General features: G+C 40.8%; 1 protein-coding gene across 2 annotated transcripts; it reads right to left on the reverse strand.

The window, feature by feature from the left end:
• Positions 1–314: 314 nt before the first annotated feature.
• On the reverse strand, positions 315–27,852 carry traf7 (TNF receptor-associated factor 7). Of its 2 annotated transcripts, none has more exons than XM_033645262.2 (22): positions 27,781–27,852; positions 21,554–21,684; positions 21,345–21,402; positions 21,114–21,205; positions 20,471–20,587; positions 20,039–20,131; positions 19,766–19,799; positions 19,000–19,234; positions 18,767–18,901; positions 18,488–18,583; positions 17,765–17,886; positions 16,678–16,751; positions 16,475–16,523; positions 15,986–16,113; positions 13,760–13,842; positions 13,611–13,650; positions 13,368–13,484; positions 11,757–11,879; positions 6,043–6,162; positions 4,987–5,118; positions 3,631–3,750; positions 315–3,315 (listed from the first exon to the last, which is right to left on the reverse strand). In XM_033645262.2, the coding sequence occupies exons 3-22, from the start codon at positions 21,394–21,396 to the stop codon at positions 3,301–3,303; spliced, it is 1,977 nt and encodes a 658-aa protein (XP_033501153.1). In that variant the 5' UTR covers positions 21,397–21,402; positions 21,554–21,684; positions 27,781–27,852; the 3' UTR covers positions 315–3,300. The 2 variants fall into 2 exon arrangements, with proteins under 2 accessions (XP_033501153.1, XP_033501154.1); XM_033645263.2 differs by having other exon boundaries at positions 21,345–21,405; positions 27,781–27,846.

The following is a 27,852-nucleotide window of genomic DNA, read 5'->3' on the forward strand; positions in this document are numbered from 1 at the left end:
CTACCAGAAAACAGTATGCCTCTAGCTATGGCTATGGCCTACGCAGAGGCACAAAAACATGTTTTATGAGGTCACAGTAATCCTGACATCTGAATCTAATCACTTAATCATTTGTGCCAAAAATGACAAAATTCCCTAAAGGTGTTCTTGACATGTCATGTTCAGGAGAATGGGATGGACAGCCTGAAAACATGTCTCTAGTTATGGCTATGGTCGGCACAGAGGCGTTCTTGAGATATTGTGTTCATAACAATTTGAAAGATAGATGGAAAACCCAAAACACTGTTGAAATAAATAAATGAGACCAAAAGCTGTCAAAGTGTACAACAGTTTTATTGATCAATGATCAATTCAGGCTTACATGAATACAAGTATACAAGGAATCACTGAAACTGTGACCAGTGAAGACACTTCCTCTCTTCCTCACCACCTTCCTCACCGAGGCTTCAGTGAGCAGCGGACAGATCTGCTCTGAGTGAAGGCAACATAACTCTCAACATCTGTAAAAACCTAACTCAGCCCACGTGTTTGAATTTGGCGTGGATGTGAATGATCTCATGAACTTAAAAACCACCCTCCCAGGCAGATCGAGTCAGTTTTTATATTGCCAACCCAATATGGGTCCTGAAATATAATTTCGGAGAGCAGGGCTTCACTTCAGCTCAATGGCACTTTGCTTCTGGGAGTTTGAAGGTTCATTACACACAATCACCTGCTGGCCTTCACCGTCAGTCCATCGAGGGTTAACAATCAGATTAATCTGTGGTTATGTTCATTCTAACCGGCTGAAGTTAGAGACCAGAGAGCGGGGAGGGGTCAGTCTTTCCTTTCCTTCCACACATATGGCACTCATTGAAACGCACACACACACACATATACACAACAACTGACACACACATGCACACAGACTGTCCTCCTCTCTCCGTCCCTCTCTGTTAATGTAGGCCAGTGTGAGTCATTCTGTCCAGGCTCGGCACTGTCTTATCTTACACCATGTACAACCGTTAATGGCTCTGAATACAGCTCTATCATGGCACTAATATAAAACTCAGTAAATCTATAGATCTGTCATTCTCTTTAAAGTCTTCACTTATTAAAAGGTGACTTATAAAGGCTGGTTTCACAAAGGTCTGAGTGACAACCACGATGACTGAAGGGGAAGGAAATGTATCCTGAAATGAGCCAATTGTCATCCTCTGAACATCGTCGGCTGAGAGGCGGAAGTGTAGATATTATTATCACACGAGCTGCTCTGAATCTTCAGTTTTATCCAGGCCAGATACTGACTGACATATGAGGGTGTCCTTGCTTTGATCGTATGTGTTTTCTTTCTTAAGTGGGATTTATACTTCTGCGTCGAACTGATGCCGTACAATACACCACAGCCTGACGTGCACCTCCCCAGAGATGTAACTACACGTCACAGTGACGCAGACCTCCTGTCTGTCTCTGTAAGCTGAAACCATTTCCCTCAGTGGAAACAAAGCTTTATTTAATTTAATTTCACAGATAAGAAACAATAAATTGTGAAGACAATAAAGCCTCCACTAAAATAGCATTTTAAGTCTTGTGTGTGATTTATCCTGGCTTCATATGAGCAGAGGAAATCTCTGCTAGCTGCTAGGCTAATTTATACAATGTAAAATGCCATAGGCTTGTGCTAATAACGTTAGCATGTTGTATTTGTTTGGAAAACGTGTTTAGTATAAGACAGTTGTTTTGTCAGTGAACCTTGTGAGTTGTAATGGAGCTGAATTTTGTAACGTTACCTTTGTTAAATGTTGCTGTTGTCCCTGGCTTCATATGAGCAGAGGAAACGTTCACTAGCTGCTAGGCTAATTTATACAATGTAAAATGCCATAGGCTTGTGCTAAAAACATTAGCATGTTGTATTTGTGGGGAAAATGTGTACAAAAAGTACACAAATCAGCTGTGAGTTATAGTGAAGCTGATCTGTGTACTTGTGTTTGACACTGTTTCTATTAAAACATGTTTAATGTGTGTTTAATGTGTGTTTTGAATCAACTACACTTTACAGCACTTCACAGAAACCTCCACCACTAACTAGTGTTTTGGAGGTGTAACTGCAGAGTGACAGACACACAACAGCATAGGCTCTTCATCAAGCTGACACACAATTATGAATCCCACTTTATTTGTGCCAGCTGGTGGAAAATTCACCAACATGCAGATCTTTGCTGTTGATCAATCCGACTGTCGGGTACAATCCTGGCCTGTGGATACTTTTCTCATCCCAAAGGAAAAAACATAGATTGCTGGTTGTTATTTAATCCTGGTCCAATTCACATTGGCTTTTAATAAACAAACCAAGAGAAGTGAAGTCAAACAAGCTGACGAAACTCGGGGTGCTTTCACTGCAGTGTTAATTTCGTTGATGAAAACTATGATGAAAGTTTTTCCTCAATGACTTTTTTTCCCACTGACGAAAGCGGTACAATTACGAGCTAAAAATAAGTCTTGATAATAAAAACTAAGACTTGTAATTATCTTCAAATCCTGCACGAGTGACAGGATGGTAAACAGTCGGTGCCAGGGAGTGAGCAGCCCCCAGATGTGTGTTACTGTTTGAATGTCAAGGTAATCGCCGGTAAGTGTAGCTAAGGCTAGATAGCCTGCGAATTTTCTTTTTTTCTTCAGTTTCCTCCTCTTGGTTGTAAAAAGTCAGTGTGCCATTCATCTGGATAAAATAACCATGTCCCCATTTCAATTTCTTGTCATTGTTCTGGTGCATTCTGAGAAACACAACACATATATATGTGAAATGAGTGTGGTGTCACTCCGTGTTTGTGAAACCAGCCCTTAGACTTATTTGAACAGTATGCATCAGGCATCATCAGTACAGTTCTTAAACGGCAGGTGCAGGAAGCAGGTAAGAGTCTGAAACCTCTCTGCTTCCTGTTCTGATTACAGGGCTGCAGCGTCCAGTCTGTCTTGGTTTTGGCGCAGTGCGGTGCAACTGTAAGGCAGCTCGTCTCATTTTGCGCCGTAATGCACTGGTGATGAGGTCACTAAGGAGCGTGACCTCGGAGTGACCCTCGACCGTGACCATCGGGTCGAGCCGTCAGAGGGTTTGTTTGAAGTTTGGAAAGCAACACTTAGTAAAATGGTTCCGATGCAGCTGGATTGTGAAGCGGTGGTTATTATCGAACTGTTAAATCACAATCAAAGAAGAAACGGATGTGGAGGAGGAAATCACGTGGAAAGGTTACCGTTCATACCGTTCGTCTGACACAACAAAGACATGTGATGTTGAATGGACTCCTGCGCAGCAAACTTTGTTTAGCACGTCCACACCTGAGGGAGACACACAGAGAGAAATCACTTTAGACGATCCAACAAAGTTACAACACATCATAAAATGAAGTCATAAAATAAAAGCACAGTGTGATTATGTTAACATCACTCAGACCGGGATGGGAAGGAAAGATCAAGAAGGATACACTGTGAGATTCAGTCAGAAAAGCTACAAAAATATATGAACTTATTTCAGAGTGCTTTGGGTGTTCGTGCGAACTACAGTGAACCTGCAGCTGGCCAGACTGAGCACCAGAGCAGAGGCACAAACAGATACAGATGTTCAGCAGCGGATGAAGAAGTGGCGTTTGGTACCTTGACGGTGCTGTCGACGGCTCCAGAGAAGAGGCGCCCTCTGGAGACGGCTAGAGCTGTTACACTGCCCTGGTGTCTCAGCAGTGTCTGGGTACAGATCATGTTGTCCATGCTCCACACCTAGGAAACACACACACAACATTTCAACCATGTTTCATTATAAGACAGAAGTGTGTCAGTGCCTTTCCTCTCAGTTCACTGCTCTGGAGCGGTATGCTAATTGCTAACCAATCACAATATTACTGTCAATTAACTAACACACATGAAACATGACACAACAAGAACATGTTATATCTTTATTAAAAGTTCAGTGTGTAATAGCGACAAATAGCGACACATTGGGTGCTTCGATTGTCAGTATCCAACGGCCAAGAAATGAGACTCAATGATCGACTATGTTTCTCCAGAATTATATACTAAACTTTTTTGATTGTTGGGGCTTTTTGCCTTTAATTGACAGGACAGTGTGAAACAAGGAGGGAGGGAGGGAGGGAGGGAGAGGGAGAGAGAGAGAGAGAGAGAGAGAGAGAGACAGAGAGCGGGATGACATGCAGCAAAGGGTCGCAAGCCGGAGTCGAACCCGCCTCTGTACATGGGGCGCAGGCACTATCCACTACGCTACCGATGCCCCAATTATACACTAAACTTTCAACTTTTTCACCCGACCTTATCAATATCATTCTTGTAGAGTCAGGAGGAGTATTTCCTGCCTGACAGCGAGGATGGATCAGAGCCTGTCTTTCTGTTTCTGTCAGGAGGTGCAGCTGTATCAGCAGGAGAGCTGCTGGTGCTCTGACCAGGACGAACTGCTAGCCAGACTCAGGTTGGGAGGTGCGCAGGGTCCAAAATTAACACCCGCCAAGCTCGCTGTTTAGCTAGTAAATCTCAGAAGAGTATCCGCCAAATGGTAAACGGTAAATGTTTGCATCAAAACAGTGTTTCTGTGTTGTCTACAGTCGCGATACTTCTGTGCTCTGTGTCAGAGACGAGTTTCACCCTCACACAGTAACAGGGACTTCATGGTGCATTCAGGTGCTCCTTGTAAACTCTGAAATCTATATTGCTTTGCATGGCAAAGGCAAAGCCCTACTTGGACAGATAAACTGATTACACCTCATGGGCGTACGTCACTGTCATGGTTGGTTACGAGTGACAGATTTCCCTGTGCAGTTACAGGGGAAACACTTTATTTTAAACACTTACTTAACTTGTCCGTTGTCCTCTTATTAATACAAACCATCTCCATGATAGTAGTACCTTTAAGTACACACGCATCATCATAATGAAGTGTCTTCCATCTTTCCACACCCACACAAGACACACACACAGAGAAAGGAACATGCGTTCCGTCCTCACCCTGAGCGAGCGGTCGTAGGAGGCGCTGAACACTTTGGTCTGGTCAGGGGTGGAGATGACGGCAAGAGCATACACTGTTCCCACGTGACCTGTCAGAGTCCTCACCTGCTCTTTAGACTCAATGTCCCACACCTGGAGAGAAGACACAAGCTCCTTCATCATCATCATCATCATCATCGTTAACTCTTTGAACTCTGCAGCGGAAATGGTCCACCCTAAAATCTGTACAACCTGAGCTAAAAGGTTACGTAAGTCAATAAACCATAATAACTTATTAAAGTATTGAAAATGTGTCAAACAAAAAAATCTGACATGTTTTTTCATCAGATTTTGCAAAATAAAAACACAAAACATTTTAATCCAAAAGATTTTTAAATGTAGAAACATGAACAAAATATTTCTTAACACTCCCTACATTACTTGAACTATAGACATGATTCAGTTTTTGAGATATGCTTGTTTCTATGAGCACAGTGCAGAGGCAATGTGACAGATTCATCTTTCATCCCTCTGGCGCCATTGCACATTTTCGCACCACATGTTAAGTAGCGCAGTGACGCCATTACAAGCGTACATGTACATGACATGGAAGACAGAATTCTGTCTTCCATGTCATGTACAGCTGTTATGTTTTTAATTTTAGATTGAGATATACAGGATTATGCAAACAATGATCTCTCTGTTTGCGGGATGTTCATTTTAAAAGGTTAAAAGACGGGCATCACAGCAGTCTGCCAGTGTCCGAGAGAGCAGGTTTGAGCTGTGCGATAGCTGAAGCGAGCGGCTGCTTAACTTTGGTCTGGTGCACATTCTGGTCATCCTCACGTCTAAGTGTTAATATAAGCCCTATGTGGACATATCTGTGCACTCAGAGGTAAAAAAAAAAAAAAAAAAAGAGAAAAGCTGAGCAGAGCTGGAGCCAGAAACGACCTCATGCCTTCGAGAGAGGGCGAGACACTTGGACACAAATTAAAACAGAAAAAACAAAAACAAAACCTGTCCTGTTTGTGTGTGTGTGTACAGAAGTGTGTGTGTGTGTGTGTGTGTCCCTCTTACATGAATGAGGTTTTCATAGGTGCCACACACAATGTGGTGATTGGTGACGGCGATGGAGTAGACGCTGCCGCCGCTGGTCTGCAGGACGTGGACACACTCCAGAGAACGGATATCCCAGATCTGACAGACGGGGGAGAGAAGGAGAGAAGGAGTCAGAGAGGAGGGGAGGATGAAAAAGAGACAGAAGAGGACACACTCACACATGATATCAGCAGTGGAAAAAGTGAGTTCTTCAACAGCTGCAAGTTGTCAATTTTTATCTCCATGGCAACACAGAGTGGAGTGATCGCTAGTTTAATCGGCCGGTCTGGCTGACCAATCACAACACAGCACGGAAAACACACCACAGGATGCAGCAGAGAGACAGAGATGACAATGAAGATAATACTCTTTCATATATCGTCTGTCTCTGCCTCACACACACACACAAAAGGCCAAGCGTCACATGTATGACGAGGCAGAGCTCATGTTCCTGTCACTGATCATCAGTGGCTGCAGCTATCACTGGATGAATCATTGTTATTAAAAGCTGACAGACACTAAAACACTTCGTATAGCTGAGGGGAACTACAAAGTTATAATCTGAAGGTGACTTCCACATTACACACAGTCGTCTGATTCATTGTTAATAACACTAGAAATACTGCTTCATGGTTGTATGACTCCGCCCACCAGTCCATGTCAGTGAAAACATGGATGCTTCACACACAGAAGATCTATACAATCAGCACAGGTTCAAGATTAGAGTCACCAATTCAGTATCTGACCAAATGTCTCCCCTTCTGTTCCTGAGATATGACGTTAAAACATGATGATGTCACAGTCAAGCTGACCTTTGACCTTTTGACCTTCATTATTTCATCCTGTTAGACATGTGTGTCAAGTTTTGTCACAATTAGTGTATGAATTATTTCAAGTTTTTGCCAAAAACATGTTTTGTGAGGTCACAATGACCTTTGACCTTCGTCCACCAAATTCTTTTCAGTTTATTCTTCAGCCAATTGGGCATTCGTTTAAAATTTGATTAAAGTCCCGTAAGGTGTTCTGGAGATGTTGCATTCACTCGAATGAAAAGACGCAAGGTCACAGTGACCTTTGAAGTGGATATTTTTGCCAAATTTGGGGAAAGTCCCTCAAGGTGTTGGTGAGATATTGCGTTCATGAGAATGAGACAGATGCAAGGTCACACTGACCTTGATCTTTGACCACCAAAATCTAATCAATTCATTGTTGAGTCCAAGTAAATGTTGGTGCCAGAAATGATAAAAATCCCTCAAGGTAATTTTGAGATATCACATTCACAAGAATGACACAGACAAGGTCACAGTGACATTGACCTGCGAGCACCAAAATGGAATAAGTTCGTTATGGGGTCCAAATTAAAGAAATTCCCTTAAGGGGTTCAGGAGATACACTATTCACGAGAATGAGACAGATGCAAGGTCACAGTGACCTTGACCCATGCAGCGGATATTTCTGCCAAATTTAAAGAATTCCCTCAAGGTGTTTTGGAGATATCGCATTTACGTGAATGAGATGGATGCAAGGTCACACTAACCTAGACTTTTGACCACCAAAATCAATTCAATGTTGAATTCAAGGGGACATTTTTGCCAAAAATCAAGGTATTCTTGGGATATTTACCTTGACTGTATATATTCTGTGTATTATCTATTTAGGTTACTATATATATTGTGTAAATAATCTTCTATCTTGTTTAGGTTACAATATATATATATATACATATATATATATATATATATATATATATATATATATATATATATATAGTTTTTTTTTTTGGTTAATAATCCTGTTTATTTGAACTATATATTTGTAAATAATCTTGTTAGATTTCTTATATTTTCACTTATCTTTCCACTCTTGCAAGGAGCACCTGTAGCGCAAATAATTTCCCCTTGGGGATCAATGACGTATTTCTGATTATGATTATCTTCACAAGAATGACACAGACATGGTCATAGTGACCTTGACCTTTGACCAACAAAATGGTCGTCATAGAAACTTATCTTCAAAGTCCAAGTGTACGTTTGTTTCAAATTTGAAGACATTCCCTCAAGGCGTTCTTGAGATATTGCGTTCATGAGAAAGGGATGGACAACCTGAAAACATATTGCCTCTGACTGTGGCCGGCGCAGAAGCATAAAACCATGTTTTATGAGGTCACATTCATCTTAACTCCTGATCTTTGACCTCCAAAATCTCACCGCCAAGTCCAAGTGGGCGTTTGTGCCAGATTTGAAGACTTTCCCTCAAGGTGTTCTTGAGATTATTTCAGTTATGTTTCGTCTCGACAGTGAGACCTCACCGGTCTCATTAAAGTGAATGACTCAAGTGCATTTTTGTCGCAGTACTATTGTTGGTCTGAACATGACGTAAATGACATATCAAACGTTAAAATCTATCCTGTGAGCTTTGCCAAAAAGCATCTTCCTTTCTCTGCTCCAACCTTCCTGTCTTCTGTTTCTGTATCCAGTAAAGACTAAAATACCAACAGAGAATCCTCGGCAGTCTGATTAATTACAGGGGAAACTTTTAAATCATGCCAACTGCCAACTATTTCTGAGACACAGTACACTGGCAGCCACTGTGTATAAACTGCTAATGAGTCCAACTTTAAAAATACAAACTAGGAGACATCAATTTCTTGCATTTTTAAAAAGAAGTCGGTGGTGTCAAAGTTATTTAATTGCTAAAATGTTCAAAGGGATATTTTTCACTGGATACTGGCAACATTTGTCGCAGCAATTTCTGCAGCAAAACATTTTCTAAACGGCGTCTCTGGGTAAGTAATGGCTGGAGATTAACTGCTCGGCTTATAAGCTTCATGAAAAGGAGCTCAGTTTACTTTATCTGTCCTTTCATCTCTCCTTCCTCCTCCTTCATTCTTCCACAGACATCCCTCATTCCCAAAACCAGGCTCCTCTCTGTGCTTTCTGTTCTGTCCTACTCTTCATCTCTCCATGACGTCCCTGAGGTATTCATTAGTGACCGACTCCGGCAAAACAGCAGGACACAAACACACACACACAGAGTTGTACACACACACACACAGACACACACAAAGTGCTTTCAACAAAGGCAGTGAATGAAGATGGCACAAAGTCCTTCTTTATATAGCGAGGATAGAACCCCAATTACTGACGACAACATATCTGAACAGCTTTCACTGCACACACACACACACCTAATTTCACAGTTACAGTAACAAGTGGGGTTGAGACAATTCCTTGAGAAACTCACTGATGCAAATTATTTACAGCGAAACTTCTTTAAAACCATATATCTACATACAACGCGCTGTGTTTTGCATGGATGATCATTCCTGTGGCACAACACACTGACACTGTGGACAGGTGAGTTAGGGGCGTGCCATGTCATCTCGTTCACAATATACCGGTATGATTTTTAATATGATATGAAAAAGGTATATTGTGATACTCGCGATATCTTGACAAGTTGACATATTGACGTCATACTGTTACCCACGGCAACAACAAGCATGGCTGAGAGCAAAATTATGACCGACTCCTTGGTGGTTCCAAAAAGAGGAGCAGCTTCAGTAGTGTGGAATAAACTGTGGCGTAAAACTACTGTGTAAAAACTAGATCACTTATTCTGCTGCAATTCTGTTTTCTTCAATTGAAAAAAAAAAAAAAAAAAAAAATCACTAATTTATCACATCATCAAGAATATCGTTATCGCAAAAATACCCTGTAACACTGTGATGTTATTTTTGGGCCATATCGTCCACCCCTAGGTGATTTACAGCAAAATTGCAAAACTGTGCAAGAGAGAGAAAATCGTGAGCAAAGACAAGAGACGGGTCAGAGAAAATGACAAAGTGTCCAAAGTTTAGGATCATTTCAAGCTGAAACAAAACAAAAACTCTGTATAGTTTGTCTATTGTGAAACTAAACTAGCTTACAACAATAACACAACGTCAGTGTTTCAGCATCTCAGCAGAAAGAATCCAGTCTACAGACCCGACACAAGGTAACGTTAACGTGCTATTTTGTCTTTTGTATATTTATTATTCCTCTTTAAGAAAGCAAAATTGTTTCCTATTCAATGATTTGATTTATCAGTGGGTTAATTGGTAGAATACTCAAATACTAAGATAGTCAATAGCCCACACACATTGATGCATGATGTATTTAAACGTATGTATCAACCAACAGGACGGGTCACAGTGTTCTGTGCTGATCGCTCCCTTAAACTAATAAACTGCAGAACCTTATTTCTAGGTGACTCTACATAACAATGAGGCCACTCTTTCTACCTTCCTCCAGCTTTTCATTTGTCTTTGCTCTGACTCCAAAATTAACACCAGCCATCTTCCAAATCCCACTCAAATCTGTCACTGGCAGATAAATCTGTGGCACCACCTGCCAAACACAGCACTTCCAAATCTTCATTCTGCTGCACCTCGAGACAAAACTAAAACTTCATCAGGAGAAATATTCAGATAACAATATCGATGGCTATGCTGCCTAGTAAAATAGTTACCATATCAATAATTACATATCCAGTTTCCCATTGGAGCACAACACATACAGTTCACAGTGACAGCGGTGACAAATTAAACACATTTAAAACCTACTACTGTAAATAAGAAGGTAGATAGTCGGACATGCCAACGTTTGATACTTAATTTAAAGCAAATAAACACACTTTAATCCATTTCTTACACTTTTGCTCTTGTTAAATAACACTTAATATTATCCTTTTTATTTTTGTTTATTTTTTAACGTGAACTGTATTATTATTTTTTATTAATCTACTTTTAATTAATTTTAACTTAATTTTTTTATCACTATCACCATGTCTCCATTTTATTGCATTTTTATCTTTATTTTTATTTTGTATCTATTTGCAATATTAAATATTGTTTAATGTATATTTAATATTTTATTTATTTATTTTTGCTTGTTTTAACTTTATTTTTATTGTTATTTATATTTTGTATTTATTTCTCATTATTTAACATAATTATGTAATAATTAATATTAATCTGTAATATTTTTATTTATCTTAATTTAAGTCTTTATTTCACTTAATTTTTCTGTTTTAATTTTCTTTTACTTTATTTATTTATATGATCTTTTTTGTTTATTTCTTTATGTGAATTGTATTGCATTGTACTTTTTACTTATTTACTTTTTATTAATTTTTACTTGGATTTTTTTTATTACTATCACCATATCTCTATTTTACTGCATTTTTATCTTTTTTTTTTTTTATCTATATATTGTATTTATTTTCAATATTAAATATTATTTCAATAATAATATTTTATTCATTTATTTTGTTTGTTGTTAAGTTTTATTACTATTTATATTTTGTATATATTTCTTATTACATAAATTATTTATTAATTTACATTTCTTTTTATTACTATTTTTTATTTATTTTAATTAAGTCTTTATTTTATTTACTTTTTTAAATTAATTCATTCATTTTTGTCATATCATATTATCTTCTTTATAAGTGAGCCTTTTTTGCTTTTTTTTTATTATCACGATTACTATCTCTCTTTTCCTCCGTGTATACAGATATTTGCATGTCTTTTTAAAAATGAAGAAATCCAAAACTTGACAGGCCTGCTGTGTCTGGTTACGGATGCTAAGCTTTGATGTAATGATCAGAGTATGAATAAACGTGTGTGTGTGTGTGTCCACCCCTCCACCTACCTTGATGGTCTGATAGGAGCCGCTGTACAGGTGGTTCTGGGAGGCCACCAGTGCTCTGACCCAGTGATTCAGACCTGTCAGCTCCTTCTTCAGCTTCAGCTCTGTACCCACGATGTCCCACACCTACACACACACACATATGGGTGAACATACACAGAAAGGCCTCACTCATTTTCACAAAAAGACATTTAACAATGGATAAATGAAAATAGATCAAATATTTGTAGTAATGACGCCCTCACAAATTTAAGACTATCTAATGACTTTTAAGGTCTTATTGTTGTAACATTGGATTTGGCACGTGACTTTCTTGCATTTTATTTTGTTACTATTTCATATCTCATGTACTTTGTCTTTTTAAAAGAAAATAGCTTGATCTGTTTCTCTGAGTAGCTCTAAGTGACCAAAGTAGATTCCTCCAGAGTGTAGCTCTGCTGTAGTTTAACTTTTTTCCAGTATGACGTAACTGGTGGCTTTCAAAGCTATGACTCCAATGTAGCTTCCCCAACACTATTAAATACTTTACACACACACACACACACACACACACACACACACTCAGAGAACACTGAGCCAAGCTGTGGTGAATAAGTTATAAAGTGAAGTGCCTGATGTCACTGAGCTGAAATAGAGAGAAGCTGGATGACGGGAGGAGGAGGAAGAGGAGGAGGAGTGGAGTTGGGTAAGAAAGGAAAGTCCCTGTGTAAAAGGACTGACATCACACACACAAACACACACACACACTTACAGAGCACCACAATCATCCCATTCCCTTTTCTCCCTCGCTTGTAACCATGGTAACAAAGACAAGGCTACAGCCGTTGCTCCTGACTGTCTGCCTCTCCTCGCTGAGCAACATTTAGACACTCATCTTCTGAGTCAAAACCTAAATGGTAACTTTTTCAACCTGGACTCTATTTTCTCGTGTTTTTGTTTCTAAGACGACTCAGAGACTCATGGGAACAATTATTTTTGAAACTGGTCCAGCATTGAGTAGAGCGCTGCAGCCGGCAGCGGCAACACAAGCTGCAAACACTCGAGGAATTTGTGCACCGTCAATTGTGTGTTTGTTTTTGTCACTGACAGGGTCAGATTGTTCTTCTTTGTGTCTGACAACATTATGGAAATGATCCCTACAGAGACAGACCTGTTTGTTAAAGAGTAAGATCCTTTTTGTTCAACCAGAAACAGCCATGAAATCAAACCCACCAGACTCCATTTAAATAAACTGTAATTTCATCACTGTGAAACACGCTTTATTTAAAGCCGACAAAAACAAAATAAAAATTAGAAAAGCTGCCTTGGTTCATCTTCTCACTGTTCCAACAATCTCCAACTGTGGTTTGGTTAAAATAAACCCTTAATTCACCCAGGTAGATGTGAGACTGTGCTGAATCTATACACGCTAAAATGACCATTTATTTAGATGGAGTCTGGTGGGTTTGGAAACAGTGATTTTGGGGCTGTTTCTGGTTAAACAAAGAAGACCTAAAAGGTCTATCTCTGTAGGGATCCTTTCCATAATGTCGCCAGATACTTTGTGATTAAAAAAATAATGATAATGATGAAACAAAAAATGCACTGTCTGATACATGATGAACATAGCTGTACCTTAATGGCCTTGAGGGAGCCGCTGAACAACATGTTGTGGGAGGAGACCAGCGTACAAACAGGGTTGTCATGAGCACGGATAGTATTGACTTTCTGCAGGGTCTGGATGTCCCACACCTACACAAGATGCACAGCAGCAAGGCACAAAACAGGAAATCAAAAACACAACTAGCATGTGAAAAGTATTCACACTGCATGAGTTTGCCAGTAAAAAGAGGAAGCAGGGAGGTGAGTGTCACTTACGATGATGGTGCAGTCTGCAGAGCCGCTGTACAGCCGGTTTCTACAGAGACAACAAATACCAACGAGTCATGCTTTGGGGGAAAGCCTAGTCATTCCCAGCTGATGTGTATCTAATGATCACAGCGTGTTGTTACAGTGCATTTTATTACCCTTGGATACACAGTGCCAGGACGATGCCGTCATGACCCTCGAGGGTTTTCTGACACTTGTAGGTGGTGCAGGTGTCCCAAACCTGAGGGAAGACAGGACACAGATTAAAAAGAGTTAACTGTTGTGTTGGTTTACATCTTAAGGTCTTTTTTTAGTTCACATCCACTAAAGGTGTCTTCTCATTAGAGATGTCACAAGAAGCGATCAGTACAAAGCTGATGCCAAAATTATAAAACATGACGTACTCGTTTTCTTTGGTACCAAAGGGCCAGTACCTGATATGTCGACAGGGCAGCATATACGCCTAGAAGTGTGCTAGTTTGCTGTTAACTGCAAAAAAAGAACAAGAAGGAGAACGCCGACCAGCTTGGAAGAAAAACAGCAACATATGGAAGAGAAGCAGCGACAGGTCCACCTCGACTCCATAAAAAGAAAAGTGTTTTTTTCCTGAGGTCAGCATCTTTTGTAAATTCTTTGCGATGGGAGCGCAGCGTATTTACACTCTGCTACAAACATCATCAGCGTAACGAGGCGCTGAGTAGCTATTCTGCACTGACCGCTGCACATTTGGAGCTTTTTTTCTGGCCACTGAGAGCTGAATGATGTTCAATTCTGGGGAAAACACTGCGCTCGTCACGGCTTCGCATACCACAGAGACCATCTGTGACATCTTATATGTACAAGAGCTGAACAACAACGATGGAGGAGAAATATCTTAATATACTTTGCACTATATATCAATACGTTTCCTTTAGGGCCCGACCGACAGGGATTTTTTGGGGCCGATGCCAATTCCAGTATTATGGAATAAAAAAATCCGATAACCGATATATTGGTCGATTAAATTTTTACGTTTTTCAATTTAAAAAGCCCCGAAATACCTGCTTTTGATGGCTTAAATATAGTTCAAACACTCGTTACAAAGATAGAAACTGAAGGAAGAACATTTTACTATTTTCAGATACTTTTATTATCAGAAATTGTGTGGAACAAGCAGCATATGAACAATTTGAACACAAATAAATCAAAAATATGATGTGCAAAAAGGCAGTAACCCTCTGGGGAATAAAATAATCATGCAAAGTCTACATGAATTAAGACATTCACATGTATGTTCACAGCACCAGAGTTCTTATTATTATTATTGCCAATTTAACAGAGGTAGGTTATAGTGCAAAAAGTAACACAAGGACATCATTTCTAAGTAAAACACCATATTCCCTGCATTTTATTAGTGATGAAAATATAAGTGTTAACATCGGCGTCAATCGGCCAACTTTTGGCTGATTGCCGATTATTCTCTAATGGCTATAATCAGCCAATAAATCGGCCGGCCGATAAATCAGTCGGGCCCTAGTTTCCTTGCCTAGAAAATCTCATGAACACACACAGACTATTACTCAACATTTGAGGCTGATCATGTGGGATCAAAAATAAAAATTTAAATCTTTTTTTTTAAATATTTTTTTGGGATTCTTTTTGCCTTAAATGGGTGTGTAGATGACACACAGCAAAGGGCTGCATACTGGAAATGAACATGCTGCTGCGAGGCAAGGACAATGCAGTCATATATGGGATGCCCACTCTACCCACCCAGCCACCAGGCACCCCAAAATTTGAATTAAGTTGAATCTAAATAAAGTTTAGTTTTTATTTTTGAGGGGCTATTGCCTTTATTAGATAGGACAGTCTAAGTATGAAAAGGTGAGACAGAGAGCCTTTGAATATGGAACACATGCTCTACCTACTAAGCCACTGGCTAGATAAAGTTTTTAATAAAAGGAGTTTATGTTCAAGTATATGAGATTTATTGTTGTTGTTTTTTTTTTGTTTTTTTTTGTTGGACTGCGGTATTGTCTTGAGTATCTAGAATGGTGAAATTGAATCAACCACTAAATTCTGTATTGTGACATGACTACTTGTAACTTTGTGTATCAGCATTAAAACAAATCTATAATTCCAGATTTCCAACACAAAACAGAGTTGTGGGTGGACGTTAGCAGAATCTATACGGAGGTGGGTGAAGGCCGTGCTGAGGCCAAAAATAGCTCTGCTATGCGGTTGCTCTGGTGTAGGTGTGTTGCTACGGGCTCACAGGAGAACTTTGAGTAATACATCATGAGTTTGAAGGCCCTGTGTAACTTCAACAACCAGCAACAAGACAATGAAAATGGGACGATGGATCTAAATGTCAGTCTTTCATTTCTTCTGTGTGTTTATGTTACCTTGATGGTCTTATCTGAGGATCCAGAGAAGAGGAGGTCTCCGGTGGAGTAGACACACAGACACCAAACTGGACCCTGGTGGCCGACAAATGTCCCCTTGCACTTGAAGATCTGCTGAGGGTCGTACGCTACACACAGGAGGCACAGACACGGGTAAGACTGGATATGCATTTCTCACTGGAAGCTAAACAACAGAGGAGAATAACTGGAGCTGAAACAGGAGGATTATAAAGGTACAGAGAGGTAGATGAGGAAAGGAGGAAGGAAGAGACAGACAGCGAAGGTGAAGGAAGGTGAGGGAGAGGAGGAAGGAACGACCAGAGAAGAAAGTCAGAGCTAGATTTCAAGTCCACAAAGCTTTAAAGATGAAGTCATTCAAAACTTGTTCCAGCTCTCAATGAGTGTTTATCAAACGTCTTCCTCCACTGAGAGAGATTAGGAATAATAAAGAGAAGACAGGTTTTAAAAGAAGGACAGACAGATACTTACAGCCCAGGATTCCCATGTTGAGCCTGGCATTGATGTGAGACAACTCATCCTGCAGAGAGACAGACAACAGATCAGGGGATTTGTTCTACAGCTTCTCTAACACACCGACTCAAATTCTTTTATTCTGCCTACCTGACTCAAACTTCACTCACACACTCTTCACTCTTTCTCTCTGTAAGATACACACACACACACACACTTACATTAAGCATGGACGCATCTCTACGAAATTCCATCAGGTCCTCGCTCAGTTTACTCTGGTTCTCATCCAACACATCTGAAACACACACAGGGGCGATAACATTGAGTAAAAACACAGTGAGGACGCTGTGCTCGAGCAGGGTGGTCCATTAGGGTCATAAAACTTTCTGCAGTCAATATTTCCTGTCAATATTTATCCTTCAGCAGCTGGAAGGTCTGAAATCATGTTGTAAGTGTGGTGCAGTGCAGGAATGATGTGATGGAAACAGACAGTGAAATCCAGCTTTCTCTTCCCTGATAAAGATCCTCAAACTCTGTGATCAGGTGGTTGAGTTGGTGGCTAGCAGCTAACAGTGCTAAAAATGTGAACAGCGCTGTTAGAGCCATTTCTAGCAAGTCCTAGTTTCCTATTATTTTTGAGTCACTTTAATGCACCACCTGACCTGGCATCTCAGGAACCTTTAATTAAAGGTAGGTGTGCTGAAGTGAGTGGAGACTAATAAACTCTCACAACGGCAGAAGTGCTGACAGAAGAGCAGAACCTCCTGCATTTTGTTGTCAGCACCCGTGTTAACGGGTTGCAGCAGCCACACTGCCGGGGTGAGCAGCGCTGCTCAGGTGCAGCACAGCTGCTGCTAAGCTATGGAACAACTAGAGAATAGGAAGCTCACCCTTTTCCCCCTCATACCACACGTGGGTTCAACAAAAACAGACAGTGAAATATGATTTGGGTGAGTATTGACTTTAAATTGCGGAAACACAGTGCTCATAGCAGCAGGCGGCAGCAGCAACACTGTCTGTATGAACACCAAATTGTGTTTGGTTGGAAAAAACTAAATGTAATACATCTTTGGTTGCTTTAGCTAACCACTAAAGTCACTGTCAACACCTGTGGTTTCACAGTAAAGCCCTGCCACTGCCTTCACACTGTAAAACACATGCAGAAGTGTCAAAGTGTCAGCAGTGACTTTATGGGTGTTAGTTCACCTGCAAATACCTTAAAATGTCCGTGATCATATTCTTAGCCCTGCCTTGTTTGGGTGAATAAGCAGGTAAAACCAAAGAACTTCTTTCTTTACTGTATCTCACCGAATTTGAGCTCCAGGTTCTTCTCTAGCTGATCTAATTTCTCAGACAGTTTGCCCAACATGGAGCGCAGGAAAGCGATGTCTTGGTCCTTCTGGGCCAGAGTCAGCTGCATCTCATGGAACCTGCACAGGGTCAAAGGTCAGAGATTTCAAACAGAGACAGTGCTGACTTCATTATATTTAAGGAGTTTTATTTTGTTTAAAAAATAATTTAAATTGTCAAAAGTATGCTGAACACTTGGTAAACAGACAGAAACACAAAAGCCTGATTACTGTAGGGCACTCAACACATCCTTTTCAATTCATGCTTCAGTGAAAGCGTTTAAGTCGTCTTCATGGTTACTGGATCTTTTATGGTTTGAGTCTGTTTTTGTTGCACTGAGTGAAGCGTAATCTGCACGGTTAGTTCTTAAAAATCACACAAATATCCCGCTGTATATGAGTGTTGTAACTCATTACCACATATTTATTGATTGACGTGCAGGTTTTGATGGTTGCAACACATCAACATTCTCCAGATGCGCAAGATGAAAGGAAAGCATCATGCAACACTTTTATCTTCTGAAAACACGTCATTACTGTTGAGCAACACTTGTGAAAAGTGTCGAGCGCCCGACCATAAATCAGGCTTTGGCTCCTCAGACAAGGTTTTATCAAGTACTGAGTGTCTGTTACAGTCAGCAGCTCTACTTGTGAGTAATACAGTATGAATACGTTGGCTCACCTGTCATCAGTCTGCTGCAGAAACTCCTTCAGACCCTCAAACTTACACACCTCCAGGTGTGTTTCATACGTGTCCTGGTTACCAATGAACGTACAGCTGTCAGAGAGAAGAGCAGGGGAGTGTGAAAGTTCTTCATTAACAGATGAAACAAAACATGAACCAAATATAAAGAGTGATTGAAATTGAGCGAGAGATGGAGCACAGAGGACTCTTTTTATATCTTGTGTACTGGATAAGAAATGGAGATGTATTACAATAAGTGTGATTTTTAGGACTCACCCATATTTGGAGTGTGGACACTTGATGTGCTCACATTCTTTGAGGTGAGCCTCCAGGTTCATGGTGAGCAGCGGGGGGCAGGAGGGGTTGTTGGGGCAGCGGACAGGCCTGTAGTCACAGCTGGCCTCATGTTCTCTGCAGAGACGAGAAACAGAGTCTGTCAGTGTGACGAATCATTCACAGGGAAGCAGTGGAAATAAAACACCGTCTCCGTCCCATTCTGTGCTCCTTACTTGCGTGTGGACAGTTTGATGGTGAACGGGCAGCCCAGTGGGTCGACCTCGTACGCTCCAGGTTTCCCGGCCACTGTGGCGGTGGGGGCCGCAGCCCCGCCTGTAGCTCCGCCTGCAGCGCTGGCTGTGGCCCTGCAGCCGTATTTACAGTGAATGAAGAGCTCTCCAATCTGCTCCGCCACCGCAATGTTGTTCACCACGACCGTTAGCTTAGCCGCATCCACTGGGCACTTGTCTGTGAGGAGAACAAACATCAATGTGAGGTTATAATTAACTCTCTAATTAACTAACGTTTAACCTCTTCAGCTCCACCCCTTCCTACCATAACACAATTTTTGTCTTTTTTAAGCAGAGCAGGGGATCTTTAGGGGGAGGTAACAGGTCAACAGTACATGCCACATAGAAGTGGTTTACATCATCTGAAAGCTGGAATCCTGAGGATTAATTTGATGCAGTTCAGCACCATGCATCAGTTTTTTGGTCATAAATCTGTAATAAACATGTTTTGGTTCAGTGCCTATTCAAACTTTAAAAGTTTAGAGTGTAAAGGGGCGTAGAACATTATGATGTAAGTATATGATATGGTGGGTCGATACCATTTGTTTCACAGATTTGGTGCTAAATTTAAGCCTTTTTTTTGTCGAGTTTCAGATGGTATCTTCACTAGCTTTAAAACTCAGTACATAACAGCCTCTGAAAAACAGTAATGGCTGCAGGCGTCCCAGCAGAGTGGAAGAGGTTTAAAGGAACACATTATGAGTCTCACCTGAAGTCAAGGCACATCGTCTGCAGAAGGTGTGCTGAGGAAGGAGACAAAACAGGCACGGTAAAATGTTTATTCTTCTTCTTCAACGATTTAACACAATTGACCATTCATTAAGCCCCACCACCCCTGGTTGATTTTTTATTTAAAAACTTTTTAAAAGATTATTTACAGGAAGAATGAGCAGAGTTTACAAAAAAAATCAGATGGCAGGCAAAGAGAAAGAGGAAGAGGGGCAGATGGAGGAAAGGCTGGAGAGGAGAGAAGTAAACTCACCCCACACGTGGTGATGACGGGGTCCTTGAAGACGTTACAACACAGCTGGCAGCACAGTTTTACAGACGGCTGTTCAGCAAACACCTGGGGCTCCTGCACACACCGTTTGTGGTTTCAGTTTCAAAATTATCCATATTTTTACATGTTTAAAAGGAACAGTGTGTAAGGTTTAGGGAGTCTAGCAGTGAGGACTGCAGATAGTAACCAGCAGAAACATCTCATGGTTATGTAGATATAAACGTCTCATTCTAAGGTAAACAAAACAAAACGATTCTTATTTCCAGGTTAGTACACACTAAAGAAAACATACTTATTATATTCGACTCCATTTCTGCCAATATTTTCCCTTAAATCTTACACACTGGACCTTTAAGTGTTTGTGAGCGTATGTTAGTTTGCTGATGTGGTGTGTGTTGGTGCTGGGTGTCGTACCGTGTCCTCCTCTTCTTCATGCAGAGAGAACGTGGAGCGCAGAGACATGTTGGACTCGGAATGGAGAGATCGGACTGAGATGGCTGAATCTGACCTCCGAGGAGTCCCAATAGGAGGCTGGGGAAAGAAGAGGTCAGAGACTATAAGACATAGAGACATAAGTGATTAAATGAAATGTAGGGCTGCCCCTGACAAAGAGTTTTCCTAGTGGACCAACAGTCCTCATCAGGGTCCATCAGTGGACTAGTCTCCTGCATGTTTCTGATATGAATGTAATGATTAAATGATATATTTGCCCATCCCTAGCGTGGACACTTCCTGTGTCTGTCCTTTCAAATTAAAGTCACACATGGTCCAATCTTAAAGGTTTGGATTTATTTTGACAAGGCACAAGCTTTGTTTGTTCTTTTTGTGACTAAGCGACCAATGAAATCTTGCTGACTAATGACCTTTCCAGTCGACTAAAGTTTGGCCGATTATCAGGAAGCAGCACTAATGAAATTATTCTGCACTTTTAACCTGCTGATTTTAAAAACAATCAACTTCAAGAAGCTTTTTTCTAAATGTTGATGGCTTTGAGCCTTTGAACCTATCAGTCAGGGTGAACACAAACATAAAATGTAATGTGTGTGTGACAGAGTACCATTCCATCGTCATCATCCCGGGGAGAGTAGGTCAGAGTGCTGGAGGAGGAGGGAGTTCTCCTGTGCTGCTTGTAGGTGCTGGATCCTTCTGCTGAAAACATGAAGGCAAAATTCTCTCAACACAAGGCCAGAGTCTTGAAATACTTCAGTGACTTATCAAGCAAAGACAGAAGCAGTAATGCTGATAAAGAAGAGAGCATTTATAGAAGGTAATATTTCTTGTGTATCACCTTTAGCTCCAGCAGCTACAGTGGAGAAGGTCGGGCCAAATGAAGCCTCCATCCTGCTCTGCTGTGAAGAGACAAGGGTTGGACGGAGAGATAAATTAACAAAGAGACTTATTTAAAACGAAAAGAGTGATTACAGCAGAAATACATTACATGAGTATAATCTGGGAATTTAATTAAATCTCTTTTCATGTCACACTTTTGTCTCTCACCCTGTTGCTGGAGTCTGCTGAAGGGCTGTGGCTGCTGCTCCGGAGTATCGGTTATAGTGATGCGTCTCACCACTGCTCATAACCAAGAGTACACTCTAATGCACAATTAGCAGTTAACTGGACTGCTAGGCCTGGAGAGAGGACAGAGGACAAGGAGGGGTGCAGAGAGGTGAAGAGAAACAGGGGACATCAGTGAGGAGGAGTGTGGTATGTTGTGATACCCGATACCCAATAATACTAAGCCTGATGATGTCTGAGCAGCAGGAGCCTGGCTGGAGGCAGGAGATACATAATGCTCGCCATAAGTTGGCTTTATGTTTTAAAAGAGACGGAGGAAAAACACACACCCACACTTGGCCTGAGAAATGTTGGTGACTGCCAGTGGCTCCAGCGAAGCTTAAACAAGGTTCCTACAGCTTAAGGCGCGTTGGATTTAAGACTTTAAGACACTAAATGGAACTCAACATTATGAACCGACATTGGTTACTCAGAGTTAAAGACCGTTTTGCCCAATTGAACAGAAGTGGGAAATACCTGCTGTTTGTTGGCAAGTTTTTTTGGGCACTTTTGTATTTCTCACTCCGCACATTTGATTCCATTGCCTTAATCATGCTGAGTTTGAAAAACTTTTTGAATGAAACACAACCAGCCTCATGTGCACTGCCCTGTAGCAGTTTCAGCAAAACTCTTGGTGAAATAGTCCTTTTAATTTGAATCTGCACTCCCATGTCGTCTAGTGTCGTGAATCCCAACCTTTTTAATAATTGACATTAGGTCATGGACCCCGTTTGATCCCTTCAGGGACCTCCAAGTGAAAAGGGTTTGGTTATAAGATATGCTTGAGACATTAATTCTACAGTTGTCAACTACAGATGACGAGATAGATAACTATGGAGAAAGTAGGACTGTCCTGATGACCAGTTTAGGACATCGAAGCTACAGTGAGAAATATCTGCGATTAACTACGGCTGAATCCAAATGTTTGGACTTCTTCGCCCCTGCAGACTCACAGACTTTGCAGGCGCATTCCTAGGAAGTCTGGGAGTGCTGAAGACTGTCCAAATCCACAATTCATCCAGTCCACAAGGGACCTGAAGTGGACTTTCTGCAGACTTCCAGAGAATCCAAGTGGGGTGCAGACTTCAGCAGAATACACTGATTAATAACCTGATGTAGTGGTTTTTTCAATTGTTGAAAAAAACCCAATGAATGTGTAAAATAGTTATTGACCAGAAATAGTTTTCAACCACATCTTCACAACTGAAGTCTGCGAGGGCTCAGTCTGCAGGTCCAGAGGGTGGACATTTGGATTCAGCCTCAAGCTTCACAAGTAGGGTGGGGCTAATGAGAGACAAGAGGATATTTTTTGGAAACAGCAATTTTCAGTCAATGCACTAAAACAAATATGACAACAGGGCTCCAGACTGCGCCTAACTGGTCGCATTTTGCGACCTTTTTTGGACGCCGTGCAACATAGTTTTTTAACTAGGAGCACCAGCGCGACTTACAAATCCACCCCCTCCCCCTTTTTCTTTCTTTTTTTTTATAATTGCATTTCATGGAGAAGCGGAAGCAAATGTGTGTGTGTGTGTGTGTGTGTGTGTCGAGTAGAAAGTGCTGTGTCATTTGACCATAAAGTGACGCTATGAAACGAGCTATAGATTCGTTTTTCACAAGCAAAAATAATCCAGAAACTCCTGTCGGTCCTGTGCCAGTTTCCCAAACTTCCGACGACGATAGTTCAGAGGACGAGTCAGCAGGTGATGTCGCAGCACCGAAAAAGCCAAAGCCCTATCATTTCCGACAAGAATGGCTCACTGAATTTACGTGGTTGAGATACTGCAAAGAAAAGAAAGTGATGTCCTGCATGTACTGCTCTCAGTGAGGTCCGAAATGTGCGGGGAAAACTAAATTCGCCGACTCCACCACACAAACATGAAACGCTGGTTAAGCACAACAGCATCAGGCATAAATTATGCAGGGACAGATGCAATGATGGAGCAAAAGTGCCGCTGCACACATCATTTAAGAGGCAGACAAGTAAAAATAGGTCTGCAGAAGAGGCTGAAATGACAATGAAATTCATTCAATTCAAATGAAATATTTGTTTACTTGTTTTGTTGTGGTCGTGCTATATTGACAGTAAGTTACAAGTTACTGACCACATACTTTATGTTTACATTTGTTAATTTATTATTTGGTGCCTCTGTTGAAGGAAGCCCTTTAATTTACCGTAATGGTGTTTTCTTAAGCACTAGCCTACTGCACTTTATTACTGTTTCATTTGAAATAAAGCAGTACATTGCTATTACTGTAAATTGTCTGTGTTTATTGCTAAATTATCAGTAATGCAGTTAATATAGACAAAATTATGAATATGTTTTGTCGATATAGATAATGCTCCTAAATTTTGTGCTGGTGCTCCTAAAATTTTTCAGTAAGGAGCGCTGGTGTTCCTAGTGGAAAAAGTTAGTCTGGAGCCCTGGACAATAAGCCAGTTTGTTAGCATGCAGGTCGCAGTAACATTAGCCATAATAGCTAGAAAAAGAATAATTTGCAGGATGGCTGAGCTGTTACTTACAATTTACAGGTGGTCTGTCAACCTGGTTGTAAATTTGCGAGATGCAAGTTTTCACACTCGGCTTTTTGGGCGTCATCTTTATAAATTTTAAAAACTATTTTAGACTCTTGACTTTTTCGACATCTTGCTAGTGAATCTGTAATATGTGGTCAAACTGTCATAATCACGTCACTAGGCCTATCACTAAGTTTAACTGCCCTTGTCTGAGAATATTTAGTAATTAATGTTGACACATAATTATTACTAATTCTTCATTTGTGGACTATTTGTGATTTCTGGGGTAATGGTATAGAAAAACAAAACACCTGGAGGTCCCCAGACCTGTGGATGAGAACCACTAGTACAGGCTACAGTGACAGGTAGCTTGCAAACAGTGAATCTTCTGCTCTGAGCAGCCCGGCAGGAAACAAAATATGTTTTGCTGGTGTGTTGCTGGTTCCGCTCTACTGATCTGGTGACATTCATGTGAGAGGCATTCGTCGAATTATACAAGAAAATGAATGTTACAAGTTAAGGCCTTATTTTTAGATTAGTTAATTCAATGTATTTTAAGGGGTTTTAAGGATCTGCAGGAACCCTGTTAAAGCCACTGAAGATGAGGGGCAGTGCAGTTAGATATAAGTGCATCATGGAACTTGTACAGTGGAGTTACTGTTGTTGAATCAATGTTTGACCTATTTTACTGCCTCAAGCACAACAACACAAACACAATAAATTCACTTCAGTCTGCAAACAACAACAGACTGTTTTTTGACAAAGACTGTTCAACTGGATTGTTTCATAGACCGTAAAATGAGACTCAAAGCACGTATTTAATCTGCAGTGGCCGAATACAGGAAGTTCAAAATTCCGTCAGTTATTAATTTATCAGGCAGAAACTAATATGTTTATTAGAACTGGGCAATATATCCATCAAATACTGATGCTGTGATAAGAGTAACTTCTGTCTGTTCCAGATATTTCACAAGTATTTTGTCAATGGATATTTTCATGTTGATATCATATCTGTGTTCTGAGGTAGGTTTGTTCAACTTGACAGTTTCCTACAGTTATTAAAGATGAAACAGAAATGCACGTGACATATTTACATATTTATTAATACAAGCAGAACTCAATACACAAATTCAGCAGAAAAAAAATCAAAAGAGGAAGTTCAACTCTGCAGACGTGACTGGGTTTCTACCTTCATAATAATTTCAGTACTTTCCCAGGTTTTTCAGGTTTTTTTGTCCAAGTGACTAAAAGGAAGAACAGTTTTTGAAGTTGATCCAGTATTGAGCGAAATCGTAGCAGCCAGCAGCGGCAAAACAGGCTGCGATATGGCATTAATGGTAAACTGCACACCGTGAATTTACATTCAGTGAAAGTGTATTTGTTTTTGCAGATATGCCGATATATAACAACTAATTTGGCAGATAACCGATATCAATATATCCACTTTAGTCTCCCAGAGATCATTAAGTCTCTGCTGTAGTGGAATTAACATCATATTATGCATGCATACTCTTATCATGACGGCCCACCAGCAGATGGAGACTTTTCTCGGTATGTAATATTTATTCATTAGGCAAATTAAGAAAAAACATGTTGGTAGATTTCAAAAGTTCATTTCAAAGCCAATATCGGTCGCAACTGATGACGTGCAGATATTATCGTACATCCCTACCACTGATAGCTCATTTTTCACCAACATGGAACTGGTTTCGCACCTAATTTTGAACCATTCAGAGCATTTCAACCCAAAAATAAAGTGGAACCCAAAAAGTTGGTTGTCAACTGGAACCAACAAATGGCAGGTTGTACTTGACCTGATGTGCAAACTGTGATGACATCAGTGGGTGTGTCATATTCTACAGGTTGGAAAGAAAGGATGGAGAAGGTGTGAGAAATCATCAGAGAAAAAGGAGCATCATGGTCTGAGAGGCTACAGTTGACATTTAGGCTAAAAACACGGTGTAAATGGCGTCTTTTTGGGTCAAATTTGAATGTCACAGCTTACATACACTTGGATTACACCACTTGAGCAGTATGGAGACATTTTGTGTTTCTTTTTTCACATTTTAAAACTGGTCACTGTTCACTTCAATTGTACTGGATTTGGCTGCATCGCTGTTTTCCACTGAAACACCTGGAGTGTTTGTGAACTGGAGATCCCCACATCAGCACAGGGGTGAGTGGATGCTGAGTGAGTTGTCATTTTTGGGTGAACTATCACTTTACGTATTGTTCATCCTGGACCCTATTTTCCAATGCTTCTGTATTTGTGACTAACTGAGACAGTCATTTTTGAAACTGGTCATGTATTGAGGAGAGTGCTGCAGCTGTCAGCGGCGTAATAGGCTGTACTGTAACCACTGGGGACATGTTCGTCCACTAGAAGTGTTTGTTTTTGCCACTGACAGGCTCAGATTGTTATTCTGAATGTGTCTGGCAACATTATGGAAAGCATCTCTGCAGAGATGGACTTTTTTTTTAAAGATTAAGATCCTTTTTCGTGAATATGAACATCAGATAAGATATAATTTATTGATCCCCCACAGGGGAAATTCAAAATGGCTGCAGTGTGAGAGGCAACAGTTGACATTTAGGCTAAAAACATAGTGTAAAAGACATCTTTTTGGGTCAAATTTAAATGTCACAGTTCATGGACAACTGGATTACACCATCGTTCATGGTGGTCATTGTTCACTACAACTGTACAGGATTTGGCTGCAACGCTGTTTTCCACTGAAACACCTGGATTGTTTTGTGAACAGGAGATCTTCACCCATCCTCACATCAGCACAGGGGTGAGTAGATATTGAGTGAACTGTCATTTGTGGGTGAACTATCTCTTTAAGTTACCCTTTAAATCCTAAGTTTGTACAGATGCATGTATGCACTGATGATTTTTGTCCCTGAGGCAGCAGAGAAAACACATAACAGCTGTGTGCCTGAAGGCAGCACTGACCCCGAGTCTTATCAACAACTTAATGAGGGAGAACTGTAGAAAGTGACCAGCATCTGCAACCCGTCAGACACACACAGGGGAAGGCTGAGAGGCAGAGAGGGAGGGAGCAACATGGAGACAAAGGGAAGAGGGAGAAGTGACAGCCAAAAAGCAGTGACCCGGACAACTAGATCCTGATGTGAACAGAAAGGTATGCGGACTGTCAGCTCATATGCTAATAGCTTACAGAAATCTGCCAGTGAGCCCATCCAGGACCTCTAATCCGCTCCAACCAGCGTCACTGTCTCTTTTCAGCAGCCAGCAGCTTCCCGTAAACAGCAGCCTCGACACGGAGCAGGGGGGCGGAACACAGACGCACCAAAAGTTCAACACTGGCAGCTAACTAGCTAAATGCTAAAACACCGAATACACGAGAGTAACAGTTAAACGCGAGGCAGCCTCTGTAAACGACAGTCCACGGAGCACTTAATCATCACCCGTCATCTTTTCACCAACCGTTTAAAACTGCGATAATTAGCTAGCTAAAGTGGCTCCTCTGCTAGCTTAACTTAGCTAATGTTACATTTTCTGTTAGCAATCACTGCCGCTAACCGCTTCCGACAAACTCTGCTAACCGGAAGCGGGAAATCTGCGTCATTTTTTAGCGAGAACGCGAATTATTTAACAACATATTTTGGTTTTAGTTTGTGGACTCACCATTTTTCTGTAACGCAGCTCCAAGTCTGCAGACGAATTCCTAAATCTTCCTCTCTCTCTCTCTCTTTCTCT

Source organism: Epinephelus lanceolatus, chromosome 18 (assembly GCF_041903045.1).
Source record: "Epinephelus lanceolatus isolate andai-2023 chromosome 18, ASM4190304v1, whole genome shotgun sequence".
Lineage (NCBI taxonomy): Eukaryota > Metazoa > Chordata > Actinopteri > Perciformes > Serranidae > Epinephelus > Epinephelus lanceolatus.